Genomic DNA, 18,969 nt, shown 5'->3' with positions numbered 1-18,969 from the left:
TCAGGGTCAGACAGCAGTATACAGAGTCATCCTGCACTGCCTTTTCTCAGGATAACACATATTATCACCTTGGTGAGACCTGCAGCCTAAGGACAGATGCTAGTTAACTGCCGGCCATAAATATACATATTTCACTACACAATCTGTTACAAACGTCTGACATACAGGTGCATCTCACAAAATTAGAATTATCAAAAAGTTAATTTATTTCAGTTCTTTAATTAAAAAAAGTGAGACTAATTATAAAGAGTGGAAGCCCAGGTTGCTTTGATAGCAGCCTTCAACTCATCTGCATTGTTGGGTCTGGTGTCTTTCACCTTCCTCTTGACAATATTCTATAGATTCTCTATGGTGTTAAGGTCAGGAGCTTTTGCTGCCAATCAAGCACAGTGATACTTTTGTTTGTAAACCAGGTATTGGTTCTTTTGGCAGTGTGGACAGGTGCCAACTCCTGCTGGAGAATTAAATTTCCATCTCCAAAAAGCTTATTGGCAGAGGGAAGCATTAAGTCCTCTAAAATTTCCTGGTAGATGGCTGCGCTGACTTTGGTCTTGATAAAACAGTGGACCTACACCAGCAGATGACATGGCTCCCCAAAACAACACTGATTGTGGAAACTTCACACTAGACCTCCAGCAGATTGGATTGTGGCCACTCCACTCTTCCTCCAGACTCTGAGACCTTGATTTCCAGGGTCTAGTGTGAAGTATCCACTTCAAACAAACAAAAATCCAGAAATTGTGATAAACTCTGACCATTGATGGGACAAGAACAGGCGTCCATCAGTTAGGATCTGCCCAGACGCCGATATCCAGCTGCCACGGCGAAGGGCAGAAGTCTGGATAAATAAGGGGCAGTGCTGGGAATATTGTGGCATCACAAGAAGTTCATGGATTGGGCAATAAAAATATAAAAACTTATTAAATGTTTATAATTGTCCGTCGGTAACCAGAGAAACATTAACTAAAAGAGCGAAAAACGTGAAAGCATCAAAAATGTGTGAAAACCAAAACTTGTCATACTGAAAACATTTACCCATGACTGTAACATTGTTTGATGTACAAGGAGCGGATTTCATTCTTTAATGTAATCTTTAACACAAAAATGGCTTCTCCCATGAATAAGATGTTGATAATTCTCAATCAATTGATCTAAAACTATAACATTTCCCACATTCTAAACTTGACAAATGGAGTCTCTTGTTGCTCAAAAATATCTGATTTACCAGTGCAACATTTTCCGCATTTTAAACATGTAACTAACATCCCCCTGTGTGAATTCTTTCATGTCTAACAAGATCTGATTTATGGATAAAGCATTTTCCACATTCTGGGCATGAAAATGGCTTCTCCCCTGTGTGAATCCTCTGATGTCTAATAAGAATATATTTCTGCTTAAAACATTTTCCACACTGTGAACATGAAAATGACTTTTGTACTGTGTGAATTCTCTGATGTTTAACAAGATTTGGTTTCACGGCAAAACATTTTCCACATTCTGAACATGAAAATGGCTTCTCCCCTGTGTGAATTCTTTTATGTCCAATAAGAATATGTTTTTGGCTAAAACTTTTCCCACATTCTGAGCATAAATATGGCTTCTCTCCTGTGTGAATTGTGTGATGTCTAATAAGAATGTGTTTCTGGCTAAAACATTTTCCACATTGTGAACATGAAAATTGCTTTTCTACTTTTTGAATTTTCTCATGTTTAACAAGATCAGGTTTCCCTGTAAAGCATTTTTTATGTTCCGTACATGAAAATGGCGTCTCCCCTGTATGAAATTTTAAGTGTACAACAAGATGTGATTTCCAATTAAAACATTTTCCACATTCTGAACATGAATATGGCTTCTCCCCTGTGTGAGTTCTTTTATGCCCAATAAGACTATGCTTATAGTTAAAACATTTCCCACATTCTGAACATGAAAATGGCTTCTCCCCCGTGTGGCTTCTATGATGTCTAATAAGTTCTGGTTTCGTGCTAAAACATTTTCCACATTCTGAACATAAAAATGGTTTCTCTCCTGTGTGAATTCTTTGATGTTCAATAAGAATGTGTTTCTGGTTAAAACATTTCCCACATTCTGAACATGAATATGGCTTTTCACCTTTGTGGATTCTATGATGTCTAATTACATCTGATTTCTGGGCAAAACATTTTCCACATTCTTTGCATGAAAATGGCTTTTCCCCGGTGTGAATTCTTTGATGTACAATAAGAATATGTTTCTGGTTAAAACATTTCCCACACTCTGAACAAGAAAATGGTTTCTCCTTCGTGTGAATCCTTAGATGTCCATTAAGAATATTTTTTTGGGTAAAACATCTCCCACATTCTAAACATGAAAATGGCTTCTCCCCTGTGTGAATTCTTTGATGTCTAACAAGATATGATTTCTGGTCAAAACATTTCCCACATTCTGAACATGAATGTGGTTTTTCTCTTGTGTCTTCTGTGTGAATTTTCTTATGTCTAAAAAGATCTGATTTTTGGGTAAAGCATTTTCCACATTGCTGACATGAAAATGGCCTCTCCCCTGTGTGAATTCTTTGATGTGTAGTAAGAGTTGGTTTTTGGGTGAAACATTTCCCACATTCTGGACATGAATATGGCTTCTCCCCTGTGTGAATTCTATAATGTTTCACCAGACCAGATTTCTGGGTAAATACTTTGCCACATTCTGAACATGAATATGGCTTCCCTCCTATGGGCACCTTTTGATTCCTAACATTCTTTCCATGACTTCTATTTAGCTTTATAGTTTGTGTTGAATCAGGAAAAATTACCCAATTAAAAGTATCAGAATATACATCTTTGCTGTGAGGGGCGGAGTGTATATCTTCAGTATTGGCATTCTCTTCATATGCATATTGTATGATAGTACAATCCTCTTCTTTAAAATATGAAGCTTTTTGATGTCCCTCTGAGCTCCCAGTAAAGTCATCTGCAAAAAAATAAAACTTATTATATAATTTCTCGTCAATAATATAGCCTTATGAATTATGTTGAAGTTTTATGACACTACAATTAACAAATATATACCTAAATTCATGTATTAACTGACTAAAATATCTGGTTGCAAAACAGATCATAATCCCAAACCACTATGTCACTATATTTTGATACCACACTGTTCTTGTTGCAGTTTTCCACCTACAGCTAATGCCCCCTTGAGAAAATGAAGTATTTCTCCCTGAAAATTATTGCAATTGCACATTTTGTTATACACATTTATGTCCTTTGTTTGTGATGGAACAACACAAAAAAAGGTAAATTGGACATAATTTCACACAAAACCCCAAAAATGAGCTGAACAAAATTGTTGTCACCTTTCCAAAATGGTGGCTAAACAACTTTGTTTCAAGCAATTGATGCTCATTCAGACTTGCCTGTGGCAAATAACAGGTGTGGGCAATATGAAAATCACACCTGAAACGAGATAAAAAGAGAAGTTGACTCAATATTTGCATTGTCTGTGTGTGCCACACTAAACATAACAGAAAGAGAAGAGAACTGTCTGAGGACTTGAGAACCAAAATTGTTGAGGAATATTAACAATCTCAAGGTTACAAGTCCATCTCCAGAGATATTGATACTTTCTCCATGGTGTGCAAGATAATCAAGAAGTTCACAGCCCATGGCACTGTATCTAGTCTCCATGGACGTGGACGGCAGAGAAAAATTAAAGAAAGGTTGCACCGCAGGATGCTGGATAATCAGCTCCAATCAAGCTCTAAAGAAATTCATGCTGTCCTGCAGGCTCAAGATGCATCAGTGTCAGTGCGAACTATCCGTCCACATGTGAATGAAATTAAATGATGTAGAAGACACAGGAGGACCCGGCACAGAGACATAAAATGTAGGTGAGTAAGTCAAAATCCTACTGGAAAAGTGTCTTGTGGAGAGATGAAATTAAGATGGAGCTTTTATTAAAGCACATCATTGTACTGCTTACCAAAACGGAATGAGGCCTACAAAAGAAGCACACAGGACCTACAGTCCAATATGTTCGTGGGTCATTGATGTTTTGGGTTATTTTGCTACCTCCGGCACTGTGTACCTTAACTGTGTGCATGGCATCATGAAATCTGAAGATTACCAAAAGATTTTGGACCCAGTCTCAGAAAGCTGGGTTTGTGTCCTAGGTCATGTGTTTTCCAGCAGGACAATGACACCAAATAGACGTCAAGAAGTCCTCAGAAATGGATGGAAACAAAGCGCTAGAGCGTTCTGAAGTTGCAGCAATGAGTCCGGAGCTAAATCCCATTGAGCACGTGTGGAGAGATCTTAAAATTGCCATTGGTAGAAAGCGCCTACACATATGAGAGACCAGGAGCAATTTGCAAAAGAAGAAGAAACGATCGATTGCAGTTATTTATCCCAAAGAATGTGTAGCCAAATATTAAGTTGAGTGTACCAACAATTTTGTCCTGCTCATTTTTGGGGTTTTGTGTGAAATTATGCCAAATCGCCTTTTTTTCTCAGTTTTTTTTTTTTGTGTTGCTCAAATACCCCCAAAGGAAATTATCATGTGTATAACAAAACGTATATAATTGCAATAACTGTCGTGGTGAAATACTTCATTTTCTGGAACAATTTGAAGAGTGCCAACAATTTTGGCCATGACTGTATGTGATGAAGACATTTTCATGTTTCATCTGTCTGTCACGTCTCTTTTCATTTTAAAATCCTCAGTGGAGAATCCTAAGTCAATCTTTCAGTGAAATCGATGAGGCAGTATCAGTCTTGCCAATCACATACATGCACTTTAGCATAGAAGTGGGTAGAAGTTATACAGCCAACTCCTGCCTGTAAAAGTAGAGACCTGAGCTAGCTCCAGTTACTGCCATTTAACCATTCAGATGCCGCTGTTTAATCATTTAGCTGTATGGACGTGGAGCGGTGATCGTTTACTATGGGAGCCTGGGCACTAATGAAGGTCCCATCATGAAGGTCCTATCACCATCATATTTGTACTCCTGTTAATTTCTTAGCATTCCCCTAGTCAGACTAAAAAAATAAAGAATAAAAATAGTTAACAGGAATCTGTCAGAATGGTTTTATCAGCAGGAGATGATCACTGCAGGATTAGGTGTTGTGTCAGGCAGTCCAGCTAATCTGCGTAACCACATCCCCACCACTGATTGGTAACTTGCTGACAATGTACACAGAAAGCTGGCAATCAGGGATGTGGGTAGGGTTATACACAGGTTGGCATTCTGAGCACTGCTACATCTAGGGCAGAGAAAACAGTAAATTCATCAAAGCTGCACTAATTCTGGCCATTTCTACCATTAAGCCACTTCCATTATAGAGACCATCTTCACCCTTTGAGTCACCTACAGTCATGGCCAAAAGTATTGACACCCCTGCAATTCTGTCAGATAATACTCAGTTTCTTCATGAAAATGATTGCAAACACATTCTTTGGTATTATCTTCATTTAATTTGTCTTAAATAAAAAAACGCAAAAAGAATTGTCCTAAAGCCAAATTGGATATAATTCCACACCAAAAATAAAAAAGGGGGTGGACAAAAGTATTGACACTGTTCGAAAAATCATGTGATGCTTCTCTAATTTGTGTAATTAACAGCATCTGTAACTTACCTGTGGCACCTAACAGGTGTTGGCAATAACTAAATCACACTTGCAGCCAATTGACATGGATTAAAGTTGACTCAACCTGTGTCCTGTGTCCTTGTGTGAACCACATTGAGCATGGAGAAAAGAAAGAAGACCAAAGAACTGTCTAAGGACTTGAGAAACCAAATTGTGAGGAAGCATGAGCAATCTCAAGGCTACAAGTCCATCTCCAAAGACCTGAATGTTCCTGTGTCTACCGTGCACAGTGTCATCAAGAAGTTTAAAGCCCATGGCACTGTGGCTAACCTCCCTAGATGTGGATGGAAAAGAAAAATTGACAAGAGATTTCAACGCAAGATTGTGCGGATGTTGGATAAAGAACCTCGACTAACATCTAAACAAGTTCAAGCTGCCCTGCAGTCCGAGAGTACAACAGTGTCAACTCGTACTATCCATCGGCGTCTGAATAAAAAAGGGACTCTATGGTAGACCCAGGAAGACCCCACTTCTTACCCCGAGACATAAAAAAGCCAAGCTGGAGTTTGCCAAAACTTACCCGAAAAAGCCTTAAACGTTTTGGAAGAATGTTCTCCGGTCAGATGAGACAAAAGTAGAGCTTTTTGGGCAAAGGCATCAATATAGAGTTTACAGGAGAAAAAAAGAGGCATTCAAAGAAAAGAACATGGTCCCTACAGTCAAACATGGCGGAGGTTCCCTGATGTTTTGGGGTTGCTTTGCTGCCTCTGGCACTGGACTGCTTGACCGTGTGCATGGCATTATGAAGTCTGAAAACTACCAACAAATTTTGCAGCATAATGTAGGGCCCAGTGTGAGAAAGCTGGGTCTCCCTGAGGTCATGGGTCTTCCAGCAGGACAATGACCCAAAACACACTTCAAAAGCACTAGAAAATGGTATGAGAGAAAGCACTGGAGACTTCTAAGGTGGCCAGCAATGAGTCCAGTCCTGAATCCCATAGAACACCAGTGGAGAGATCTAAAAATGGCAGTTTGGAGAAGGCACCCTTCAAATATCAGGGACCTGGAGCAGTTTGCCAAAGAAGAATGGTCTAAAATTCCAGCAGAGCATTGTAAGAAACTCATTGATGGTTACCAGAAGCGGTTGGTCGCAGTTATTTTTTTTTTCCAAATTTGTTTATTAGGTTTTGAATGAAAAGACATATAAAACAAATAACCCCTGAATCCAAACTTTCCCCACCCCCTCCCCAACCACCCCTTCTCTGCGTGCACGCAACTTTTGGTTTATATTATGGAATTGGTGTGTTTCCACTTATCCGCTGTAATAAATACCATTGTGTATTTTCAAATTGGGCTCGCAATTTTTCTTTCACCCCAATAGGGAGAGATGGGATGAAGAGAGACCATGTGGTTAGGAATTTACCAGACATCTTTTCTTTGGTGGTCAGCGCGTCCATCCACTGCATTCTGAAAAGGAACATAACTTTAGCTTGAATAAGAGAGAGTGGTGGGGCAATTGGACTCCACCAGTAATGTAGTATGCTTTTCCTAGTAGCAGAGGCCCAAATCATGAGTGATGCTTTAACATGTTTAGGTAGGCTATGATGAGCCTCTTCCAAAATATTGAAAATGGCCCATTGTGGTGTGAGTGAGAAACTGATGTTTCACATCCTCTGCAATTCGTCATGTACGGTACCCCACAATTCCTGAATCTTCGAACAGCTCCATAGGTGGTGATATATGTCAGTGTTACGCATTTTGCATTTAGAGCAATAATATAGAGTAGTAGGAGACATCCTAGACTGCAGATGAGGAGTAATATAAGCCCTATGTAGGATCAATAGAGCCATGTCAGTATAACTGCTACATGTCAAAATTTTCCTTTGCGCATTAGTAGCATCAAGAAAATCCCCCACCCTCAAGCCCGTAAGGTCTTTTGACCACTTTGCTAATCCTGTATCTTTCCCATCCCATTTCCAACTCCTGCGTAACAGAGAATAAATTCCACTTATGGACGCTGGCTGTGATCCTGTATTCCTAATATAGCCATCCAATTTGTTCCTCCCCTCCCCCTCCCCAGTCAGTAAACACTTTTGAACCAAACTCCGTGCCTGAAGGAATAAGAAGGTGTTGTTCTTAAATAATGGAAAACGTTGTGATGCTGCGTCAAAAGACAACACAGAAAAATCAAGATTCATCAAATCTATTGCTAGTCTACATCCCTGTTCAGCCAGAAGCCTGTAGCTTAATGGTGGATTACCTTTCAGGAACCCAGGGTTACCAAGATATGATTGAAATGGGGACAGCCCAGCCCGTAAATTACAAAGCCTTCTACATCGTCTCCAAGTCAGTATTGTCTGCCACATCGTCGGGTGTTCCCGTAACTCCATTGGAAGCCCCTCCCCACCCAAATGCAACAATACCGGCAGTGTAATGTGTGGACATATTTGTTGCTCTAAGCCAAGGTTAGCAAAGTGGGAGACTCCTCTAATCCAATCAATGGCATATCTAAAGTTGGCCGCCAAGTTATACCTTCCTACATCAGGGAAGTTGATTCCGCCTTCTGCCCTTAACGCCTGTAATTTTATGAGACCTATACGCGATCTGCCCCCCACACCCCAGACAAACTTTCGAAAATTTGAGTTTAGCAAACTGAGGTCAGCCCTAGATAGCAGTAGAGGCAAAGTTTGGAAAGCATACAGCAACTTGGGAAATGCAACCGGTCGCAGTTATTTTGGCTAAAGGTTGTGTAACCAAGTATTAGGCTGAGGGTGCCAATACTTTTGTCTGGCCTATTTTTGGAGTTTTGTGTGAAATGATCAATGTTTTGCTTTTTTGCTTCATTCTCTTTTGTGTTTTTTCATTTAAGACAAATTAAATTAAGATAATACCAAAGAATTTGTGATTGCAATTGTTTTCAGGAAGAAACTGAGTATTATCTGACAGAATTGCAGGGGTGTCAATACTTTTGGCCATGACTGTATATTGTTGCCTGGTGGATAACTTTCATGTATGAGGAGGGGAGCGGTCTTTAACCATACTGAGTAATTGTGATGAGTTTCATCTGGTGTATGTATGAATGGTGAGAGTCAGACATCATCGTCCCTATTGTTGTACGATTCATGTTAACCAACTTTCAGAAAAGACAAATAACATCTTTTTTCCGACATAATCTCTTTGTTATCGATGCCCTTTATCCATCTGTTAAAGGGAACCTGTCACCCCGTTTTTTCAGTATGAGATAAAAATACCATTAAATAGGGCCTGAGCTGTGCGTTACTGTAGTGTATTTGGTGTACCCTGATTCCCCACCTATGCTGCCGAAATACCTTACCAAAGTCGCCGTTTTCACCTGTCAATCAAGGTGGTCTGGTCAAATGGGCGTGGTGACATCGCTGTTTCTCCCCCAGATCTTGCTCATCTTTCCATGGTGGCGTAGTGGTTTGCGCATGCCCAACAGCCGAATCCACTGCGCAGCTGAAGAAAAAGAGCGTGATCTGCGCTATTCAACAGATTATCGCTGGCGGCTGCCATCTTCCAGAGGCCGCGCGTGCGCAGATGGTAGTGCTCGGCTTCCCGGGGCTTCAGGAAAATGGCCGCGGGATGCCACGTGTGCGCAGATGGAGATCACGGCGGCCATTTTCCAGAAGCCGAGATGCGAACTAATGCAACGCACAGCTCTGCCCCTATTTAACGCTATTTTTATCTCATCTTGAAAAAACGGGGTGACAGGTTCCCTTTAAGAAGCTTTTGTATTTCCTCATTAAAACATTTTAGACTGAGCTGCGAGGAAGTAACTGCTGTCTTCACCTCTTAAGATGTGAATCTTCATCAGCTTTGGGCTTCTTTCAGGGAATCAATGTTATCGTGCAACAGCACAGCATCCTTGGATAGCAATCCTCTGAAATTTGACCACATTATTTCTTTCAGCGAGTGTCTCACTGTAATGAGCATGGTTGATTGTTGAACATTTTCCCCGATGATTGACTTTTAAACATTTGTTTCAAGCTGCTCTTCTTCGTGCACATCTCCAGTGTGGTCACCATTGTTTCTAGCACTGCAGTCACAAATGAACTGACATAACATATTCTAACCTGAACAGCAGTGTCTGAGGAGAAAGCTACCTTTTGTACTTGCCATATACAATTTTTTTTAGCTATATATACTGTATATATTTATTTATACACTGTTCAAAAAATAAAGGGAACACTCAAGCTAACACACAGTAACTCCAAGTCACGCTTCTGTGAAATCAACATGTCCAGTTATGAAGCAACACTGATTGTGAATCAATTTCTCCTGCTGTTGTGGAAATGGAACAGACAACAGGTAGAAATGATAGGCAATTAGTAAGACAACCCCTATAAGAGTGTTTCTGGGGGTGACCACAGACCATTTCTTTGTTCTCATCCTTTTTGGTCATGTTTGCATTTTGTCATTGCTCTCACCCCTAGAGGTACTTTACAGTAGCATAATGCGGTGTCTACAACCCAAAAAAGTTACTCAGACAGTGCAGCTCATCCAGGATGGCACATCAATGCGAGCTGTGGCAAGAATGGTAGCTGTGTTTCTCAGCACAGTGTCCAGAGCATGGAACAGATACCAGAAGACAGGCCAGTACACAAGATGTGGAGGGGGCTGTAGGAGTGCAACAATCCAGCAGCAGTATCACCACCTCCTTTGTGCAAGGAGGAACGAGAGAAGCAGTGTCAGTGCCGTGCAAATGACCTGCAGCAGGCCACTAACATCAATGTGTCTGCTCAAACTGTCAGAAACAGACTCCATGAGGGTCCGGTGTCCACAAGTGAGTGTTATATTTACATCCAGCATCGACCAGGTTCACACTGAGCAGATGTGACAAGAGTTTGGAGATGCTGTGGACAACGTTCTGGCTGCCTGCAACATCCTCCAGCATGATCAGTTTTGCAGTGGGTCAATAATGGTTTGGGGAGACATTTCTTTTTAGGGCCGCACAGCCCTCCATGTGCTAGCCAGAGGTACCATGTCTGTCATTAGGTACAGTGATGAGATCCTAGGACCCATAGCGAGACCATATGCAGGTGCACAGGGCCCTGGGTTCTTTCTGATGCATGACAACCCTAGGCCTCATGTGGCCGAAGTGTGTCAGCAGTTCCTGCATGATGAAGGCATTAATGCTATGGACTGGCCTGCCCGTTCCCCAGACCTGAATCCAATCAAGCACATCATGTCTTGTTCCATCCACCAATGTCATATTGCATCACAGACTGTCCAGGAGTTGTTTAATGCTTTACTCCAGGTCTGGGAGGAAAGCTCTGAGGAGCATCCGCCGACTCAGCAGGAGCATGCCCAGGCAATGTACGGAGGTCATACAAGCACATGGAGGCCACACACACTACTGAGCATCATTACCGTGCCTTGAGGCATTTCCACTGATGTTGCATCAGCCTGTAAATTTATTTTGCGCTTTGATTTCGAGTATCATTCCAAATCCAGACTTCCATGGGATATTAATTTTGATTTGCAAAAATACAGGAGGGCCACTTCCTAATAATCAGTCCAAAAAATATTGAGACAAAGGTCCATGTAGTATGCAGATGTACAAGAGGGTGTAAATATGCAGTAAAACTGGTCTTAAAGGGCCACTGTCACCCCCCTGCAGCCGTTATAAACTAAAAGAGCCACCTTGTGCAGCAGTAATGCTGCATTCTAACAAGGTAGCTCTTTTAGTTTTGTGTTCAGGTATTATTACAATAAAGCGTTTTGAAACTCTGCAGAAATACCTGTCTTTGTCCACGGAGGCGGGTCTGAAGCCTCCTCTGTGAAGTGGCCAACAGCCGTCACTCACATCTTCTGGGGCGATGGTCGCCGCCCCCTGCGCGCTGTTTTCTTTTCAAATCCAACTCTCACCCACGTTCCCCGCCTTCCAGCCAGCTAGCAGGCAAGTTTTGTAGGTTGTTTCTTTCCCGGCAATTGCTATGAGCAGAAGGAGGAGGCGGCAGGATGAGCTCAGCTGAATAGCCAGAGGCTGGAAGGCGGGGGACGTGGGTGAGAGTCTGAGACATGCAGTGCGCATGCCCAGGAATCCTAGCCCCGCACTGTGCATAATGCATAACACATTGCGGGGCAGGGATTCCCGAGGTGGGTGGCCGCACTGCCAGCACAGGCGCAGTCTGCAAGCCTGGCTGTGACGTCAGACAGCCAGAGCTTACTGCGCCTGCCCCACAAATATTTACACAGCGCCGGCGTTGGATTTGAAAAGAAAACAGCGCGCAGGGGGCGGCGACCATCGCCCCAGAAGATGTGAGTGACGGCTGTTGGGCACTTCACAGAGGAGGCTTCAGACCTGCCTCCGTGGACAAAGACAGGTATTTCTGCAGAGTTTCAAAACGCTTTATTTTAAGAATACCTGAACACAAAACTAAAAGAGCCACCTTGTTGGAATGCAGCATTACTGCTGCACAAGGTGGCTCTTTTAGTTTATAACGGCTGCAGGGGGGTGACAGTGGCCCTTTAAAGTCATGCAAATGACTTTTACAATCTCACTATGGGGTTAGTAATGGGTTGTCTTACAGACTTCTCTCATTACTAACCCCTGGGCTTGATATCAGCTGCCAATACAAAGCTGACATCAACCCCAAAACTATTACCCTACTTGCCACTGCACCAGGGCAAGTGGCAAGAGCGTAGGCTAAGCACCAGAATTGGCGCATCTTGTGGATGCACCATTTCTGGGGCTGCTGATAACTGAGGTTTTTAGTCCGTGACGGGGCCCATATCCATGGCCCCTTCCTGGCCTATTAATATCAGCCCGCAGCTGTCTGTCTAACCTTTCCTGGTTAATAAGTATAGAGAGGCCTCATTTTTTTAATAAACAGTAAAGGCTAAGTATACAGCTGTGAGCTGACATTAATAGCCTAGGAGGCTTGATGGTTATTACCCCCGTTCCAGGCTATAAACATCAGCCCCCAGCTGTCGGCTTTCCAACACCATTTTTTTCTTTAAAGAGGTTATCTAGAACTCTACAAAAAAAGACATGTAGTTGCTAACACAGGCAACTACCTGTCTGCTGTACCCGAAGCTGATCATTGACCACTCCAGCATGCGTTAGCGATGTGCTGTTATTTTGTGACGGACCTCGAATGCTGTCTGCAGCGTTTTTGGGTCCGTTCTCGCTAGCGCAGATCGGGCATCTGCGCTAGCGCGAACGCTAAACGCGATCCCTTTTTGGACATTGCGTTAACGCAGTCCGTTAGCGTATGCGCTAAAGGACTGCACTAACGCACTGTGAACCTAGCCTAAGAGCTAATGCTTTCTTAGTACCAAATTGGACAAATACTTTTCCGTCATCGGAACTGACATCAGATGTCGAAGAAATCGGCCGCTCACATAAGTATAATTCATCTCCAGCTGTAGATTATCACCCATATTATAAATGACGACCTGTGACCTAGGAAAGAAATATATCTTGGTTAACGTGTTAGCCAGTAGATAGAAAAATATTTAGAATTGAGAGTCCTCAGTGGTTGATACCTTTCAATGGCTAACTGAAAAGATGGCAATAAATTGCAAGCTTTCGAGACTACATACGTCTCTTCAGCAGGCAAAGACTAAAACAAATTCTGAAGAATCACATATTTATGCACAACATAGTATAGAAAAAAAAAACCCATGGATAAGCCAGGTGACATGAAGCAGAATTACCATGGGTGATAAACAGTTACGTCCATAAATATTGGGCCAATTCTTAGATAAGGATTGTTTTATTGTCCTGTGATTAGGAACTCTGTTGTGATGACCCTTCATGGTCTGAGGGGCAAGTTCCTTAGTTGATGTACCCTCGACCTCCTGTCTCCCTCTCCATAATCCTGTAGAATGTAAGCCCGCAAGGGCAGGGTCCTCTTCCCTCTGTACCAGTCTGTCATTGTTAGTTTGTTTACTGTAAGTGATATTTTTATTTTGATGTAACCTCTTCTCATGTACAGCACCATGGAATTAATGGTGCTATATAAATAAATAATAATAATGTAAAAAGACATAAATCCGTGTGAAACATTCATTCCTGCATTTAGAGTGTCAAAGGTCGTCATCAGTTTATATTCCCAGATTCTCCTCTCTCTCTGGGATTTGAAGTTCCCCTTTAGCACAAGTAATTTCATGTCCATAATGTTATGATTTGGGAGACAGAAATGTATTGCCACCGGTAGATCCATTCGTTTTTTCTCTTATTGTATGGCGATGGGAGTTCATTCTTGTTCTCAGTTTCTGCCCTGTCTCCCACACATACAGACCCTCAGTTGGACATTTAGTACATATAATCAGGTACACCACATTAGAAGTGACGCAGCTGAAAGTACCTGGTATCTTGTAGTCCTGATGTGAATTGGGGATCTTTATCTTGTCCGTGGTCATTATAAATGGACAGGTTTTACATTTTTTCTGGTTGCAAGGAAAGGTTCCTGCAGCTGTTGGAGAGGACAGGGAGCTTCTGACAATGATGCTTCTTAGATTTGGGGGCTGCCTAAAACACAGTAGTGGGGGGTCTGGAAAAATGGATTGTAAGCGGGCATCTTTTTGCAGTAAAGGTTGTAATTTCCGTGCAGCTCCCCTTAGCACCTCCAGATTTGGATTGTAGGTAACCACTAGAGGTACCCGGTTGTACCTCAGGCTTATCCATGGTTTTTTTTTTTTCTATACTATGTTGTGCATAAATATGTGAGTCTTCAGAATTTGTTTTAGTCTTTGCCCGATGAAGAGACCTGTGTAGTCTCGAAAGCTGCAATTTATTGCCATCTTTTCAGTTCGCCATTAAAAGGTATCAACCACTGAGGACTCTCAATTCTAAATATTTTTCGACCTGTGACCTCACATATAACAGGAGCACATCATTATCAATTCACATTGTGCTGAAAGTTAATATTCATCTAAAGACCCTCACCTGGGCAGTGATCTGTAGGGGTCTCCTCTTTACACCGCTGATCGCCCCTCATATTAGGGGTCTCCTCTTTACACCGCTGATCACCCCACATATTAGGGGTCTCTTTACACCGCTGATCGCCCCTCACATTAGGGGTCTCCTCTTTACACCGCTGATCGCCCCTCACATTAGGGGTCTCCTCTTTACACCGCTGATCACCCCTCACATTAGGGGTCTCCTCTTTACACCGCTGATCGCCCCTCACATTAGGGGTCTCCTCTTTACACCGCTGATCACCCCTCACATTAGGGGTCTCCTCTTTACACCGCTGATCACCCCTCACATTAGGGGTCTCCTCTTTACACCGCTGATCGCCCCTCACATTAGCGGTCTCCTCTTTACACGGCTGATCGCCCCTCACATTAGCGGTCTCCTCTTTACACCGCTGATCGCCCCTCACATTCGGGATCTCCTCTTTATACCGCTTATTGTCCCTCACATTAGGGGTCTCCTCTTGACACCGCTGATTGCCCCTCATATTTCTCTCTGGACCATTAATATTGTTCAGATCTTTATCCAGATCCAAAAGCTGCAAAACAAATATTGTAAAAGTCCCCGATGATTGGAGAAGACCCCGGGACTAATGGTGAGAAGATCTGGACATGTGATGTCTGTGGTCAGCTGTGATCCTGCCATCTCCACCGCTCTCATTACACAAGTATAAAACATATAATACTGGAGGAGAAAACAAGACTGAACACAAGGACGTCACAGCCGTCTACACATCATAGGGAGATCTCCATCTACCTGATGGTCCTGTGGAGGAGGAGCGGGACATCTCTCTGGGGTTGTCCTCTTACTGGAGAGAACTGAGGAGACACAGACAGGACTGACATCATTATTACATACAGAGAATTATAGGCCGTGTGTATTTAGTCATGTCTATTACCTGGTGATGTGCGGGGCTGATGCTCCTCCATCATCACCTCCTGGTACCGATCCTTGTGTCCTTCTAGATACTCCCACTCCTCCATGGAGAAATAGACGGTGACGTCCTGACACCTTATAGGAACCTGACACACACAATGATACCGTCATCACCCAGAATCCTCCAGTGCTGTCCTGTATAATGTCCCAGCATTCCCAGCAGCGTCACCTCTCCAGTCAGCAGCTCAATCATCTTGTTGGTGAGTTCTAGGATCTTCTGATCATTGATGTCCTCATGTATCCGGGGGTGAGGTGGAGGCCCCAAGATTGGGCTCAGGGTTCCTCCCCGTCCTTCAGACACAGGGGCCTGACAGCGATCACTAGAGATCTTCACTACTGTGTAATCCTGAGTGTGGAGACATTAATAATATCACTACAGACATCTCCAGAGACCATTACCTCTCCAGTCATATCCCCTGTTATTCCCATAGATAATGAGGTCATGTGATGACATCAGAGCCTCTCACCTCTCCCGTAAGATGGAAGATGATCTCCAGGGTGAGGTTTATTATCCTCTCTGCCATTTTGCCTCTGTCCTTATTCATCCCTGACACATTAATCAGGAAGATTCTCACAGAGACGTTATCAGCAGAGGATTCTTTATAAGATCCTGAAAGGAAATAAATTATGTAAACAACATAGTAAACAAAGGAAACATGTTTAACCCCTTAGTGACAGAGCCAATTTGGTACTTAATGACCAGGCCAATTTTTACAATTCTAACCACTGACAGTTTATGAGGTTAAAACTCTGGAACACTTCAACTTATTCCACCGATTCTGAGATTGTTTTTATCGTGACATATTGTACTTCATTTTAGTGGTAACATTTCTTCGATATTACTTGTGTTTATTTATGAAAAAATAGGTATTAGACCTACCGGTAATTATGGTTCCAGGAGACCATCCTGACAGCACCCTGGAGGTCGTACTCCTCCTCCTTACAGGGACAGGAAGCACACAATAGGTTAAAAGGCCCTCCCCACCCCAATTCCCTCAGTGTTTTAACAAGTACCACACCTTGCCACATATAACATAATCAGGGACGGAACTAACCGTGCTGTCAGGATGGACTCCTCGAAACATAATTACCGGTAGGTCTAATACCTGTTTTACAGGATGCCCCTCCTGACAGCACCCTGGAGAATACCAAAGTCCCTCTTCAGGGTGGGATTACTGCCTGGAGAACCTTTCTCCCAAAGGCAGTCTGTTGGCTAGACAATACGTCTAATTTGTAATGTCGGCAAAACGTATCCAGCCTGGTCCAGGTTGCGGCCTTACAAATTTGGTCTACTGATGCCCCCCGCCCTCTCAGCCCAAGAGGTTGATACCGCTCTAGTTAAATGGGCTTTTAAGCCCTCAGGAGGGCTGATGCCTTCTGAGTGATACGCTAGGGAAGTTACAGAAGTTAACCACCTTGTGATGGTGGCCTTAGAGGCCTTCTTCCCTCTATTTCCCCCCTCCCAAACAAGACGAACAAATTATGGTCCTGCCTCCAACTATGAGTGGCTTCAATGTAATCAATGACAGCCTGTCTGACATCTAACGTGTGCAGGGCCCGCTCCTTCTCATTTGAGGGATTTTCACAGAATAAGGGTAGAGCAATCTCTTGGTTTAAATTTTGGTACGAAGCTACTTTTGGTATAAAAGCGGGGTCTAATTTCAGGATTATGCGATGATCCCAAATTCGAAGATATGGGTCCCGTACGGACAAGGCCTGAATCTCGCATATACAGTATGATTTGCTGTAGTAATAGCTACTAAAAATTCTGTTTTCATGGTTCGATGTGACATAGACATCCTTTTCCCCGGGACGAAAGGATTCGAACATAGGGACATAAGGACCAAATTAAGATCCCAAGGAAGAACTGACCGCCTGATTGTGGGGCACAAACGCTGAATTGCCGTGACGAACCTTATTACCCATGGGTGAGAGGCCAAGGAGTAGTTAAAGAAGGTGCTTAATGCCAATATCTGGACTTTTAAGGTACTAGGTCTAAGGCCCTTATTAAAACCTGCCTGAAGAAAGTCCAAGACGCTTGGGATATTTGGTGTCCCTGCAATCAAGTCGGACCTGCCACCCTCCAGACAGAACTTTCTCAAGATCTTATAGTATATCGCAGAAGTAGCTGGCTTCCTGCTGGCCTGGATCGTGGTTATTACCTGGTCCGACAGCCCCCCGAGCTCTCAGGATGTCCCGCTCAGGATCTAAGCCGAAAGATGAAGCCTCTCCGGATCCTGATGGAAGACTGGACCTTGGTGGATGAGATCTTTTCTCTGTGGAAGCAGTACTGGTCCTTCTACTGCCATAATCCTCAGTAGAGGAAACCAACATCTTCCTAGCCAGTATGGGGCAATCAGAAGCACCCTCGCTTGATCCTCCTGTATCTTCCTGAGAAGAATGAGTACTACTGGGGGAAAAGCGTAGGAGAGGAACCATCCCCATCTCTGACTTAGAGCATTGATGCCTACTGGGTTGTCCGAAGGGTTCAACAAGTAAAATCTGTTCGTCTTTGCATTTTTTCTGGTCGCGAAGAGATCTATCCGAGACCTCCCCCAGAGATGACACAAGTACTGGAACACCTCGTTTAGCTCCCATTTCTTTGACCAGACCTTCCGTCTGCGCAAGTAGTCCGCCACGACATTCTGAGACCCCTCGAGATGGACTGCTGTCACTGATAGGACTGTATTTTCTGCCCAGGAAAAAAATCACCTTTGCCAGATCCTGGGGCATTCGATATCTGGGTCCTCCCTGGTGGTGCAGGAAGGAAACTGCCGTCACATTGTCCGACAGAATCTTGATGTGCTGGCACCTTAACAGTGCTCGATTTCATCTTAGGGCTTCCCACACAGCAAAGAGTTCTCTGTAGTTGGAAGACCTCGATCGTATGTCCGACAGCCACTTTCCCTGGAGAATTCTCCCTTCCAGGAGCGCTCCCCATCCCCACTTGCTGTCATTTGTGGTAATTGCCACACATGGAGAAGTGATCCAAGGAATGAATGCCCACCTTTAGATTTCAAGGCTGAATCCACCAAAATAGAGACTTGTTTCCTGCCGTGGATAAGGATATTTTCTTGTTGATGGAGGACTGATGACGATCCCAGGCTGACAGGACTTCCCTCTGCAAGGCTCTTGAGTGAGACTGTGCCCAACAGACACAGGGGATACAGGACGTCATGAGGCCCAAGACTCGCATTGCGGATCTGATGGAAACACGAACCTTCATGAGCCCCCTCCCTTCCTTTTATCAGCGGCCTTCTTTAGAATGTCATCTAATGTGGGACCAAACACTCTCAACCCTGAAAAAGGAATGGAGCAAAGCTTATTTCCCAAAGCACCGTCCCCCGACCAGGTTTTTAACCAAGTAGTTCTATGGGCCGCAATGGAAAGAGAGCTTTTTCTGGCAGAGAATCTTACAGATCCAGCAGACGCTTCTGCCAAAAATGCCATAGCTGACTGCATCAGGGGAAGGGAAGTTAAGATATTCTCCCTCGGCGTCTTATTAGTTAGATTCTCCTCCAGTT

At 43.3% G+C, this 18,969-nt stretch overlaps 1 protein-coding gene across 1 annotated transcript; it reads right to left on the bottom strand.

Annotated features, from left to right (window-relative positions):
• Positions 1–212: 212 nt before the first annotated feature.
• LOC138654179 (zinc finger protein 84-like) lies at positions 213–15,518 on the bottom strand. Its single transcript, XM_069743397.1, has 3 exons — positions 15,408–15,518; positions 15,266–15,327; positions 213–2,946 (listed from the first exon to the last, which is right to left on the bottom strand). Exons 2-3 carry the CDS (start codon positions 15,294–15,296, stop codon positions 1,259–1,261), a joined length of 1,719 nt encoding a protein of 572 aa, XP_069599498.1. The 5' UTR covers positions 15,297–15,327; positions 15,408–15,518; the 3' UTR covers positions 213–1,258.
• Positions 15,519–18,969: the final 3,451 nt, after the last annotated feature.

This window comes from Ranitomeya imitator, unplaced genomic scaffold (genome assembly GCF_032444005.1).
Source record: "Ranitomeya imitator isolate aRanImi1 unplaced genomic scaffold, aRanImi1.pri SCAFFOLD_147, whole genome shotgun sequence".
Taxonomy (NCBI): Eukaryota; Metazoa; Chordata; class Amphibia; order Anura; family Dendrobatidae; genus Ranitomeya; species Ranitomeya imitator.
Note: the sequence above shows the minus strand (reverse complement) of the source record. Positions and strands in the feature narration are given on the sequence as shown.

Bases quoted from the DNA above. Each gene is read 5' to 3' on its own strand.
- LOC138654179 (XM_069743397.1), bottom strand. From the start codon at position 15,296: ATGTCCCGCTCCTCCTCCACAGGACCATCAG. The intron at 2,947-15,265 runs GTAGATGGAGAT...ATTTTTTTGCAG, and splicing joins CTCCTCCACAGGACCATCAG to ATGACTTTACTGGGAGCTCA.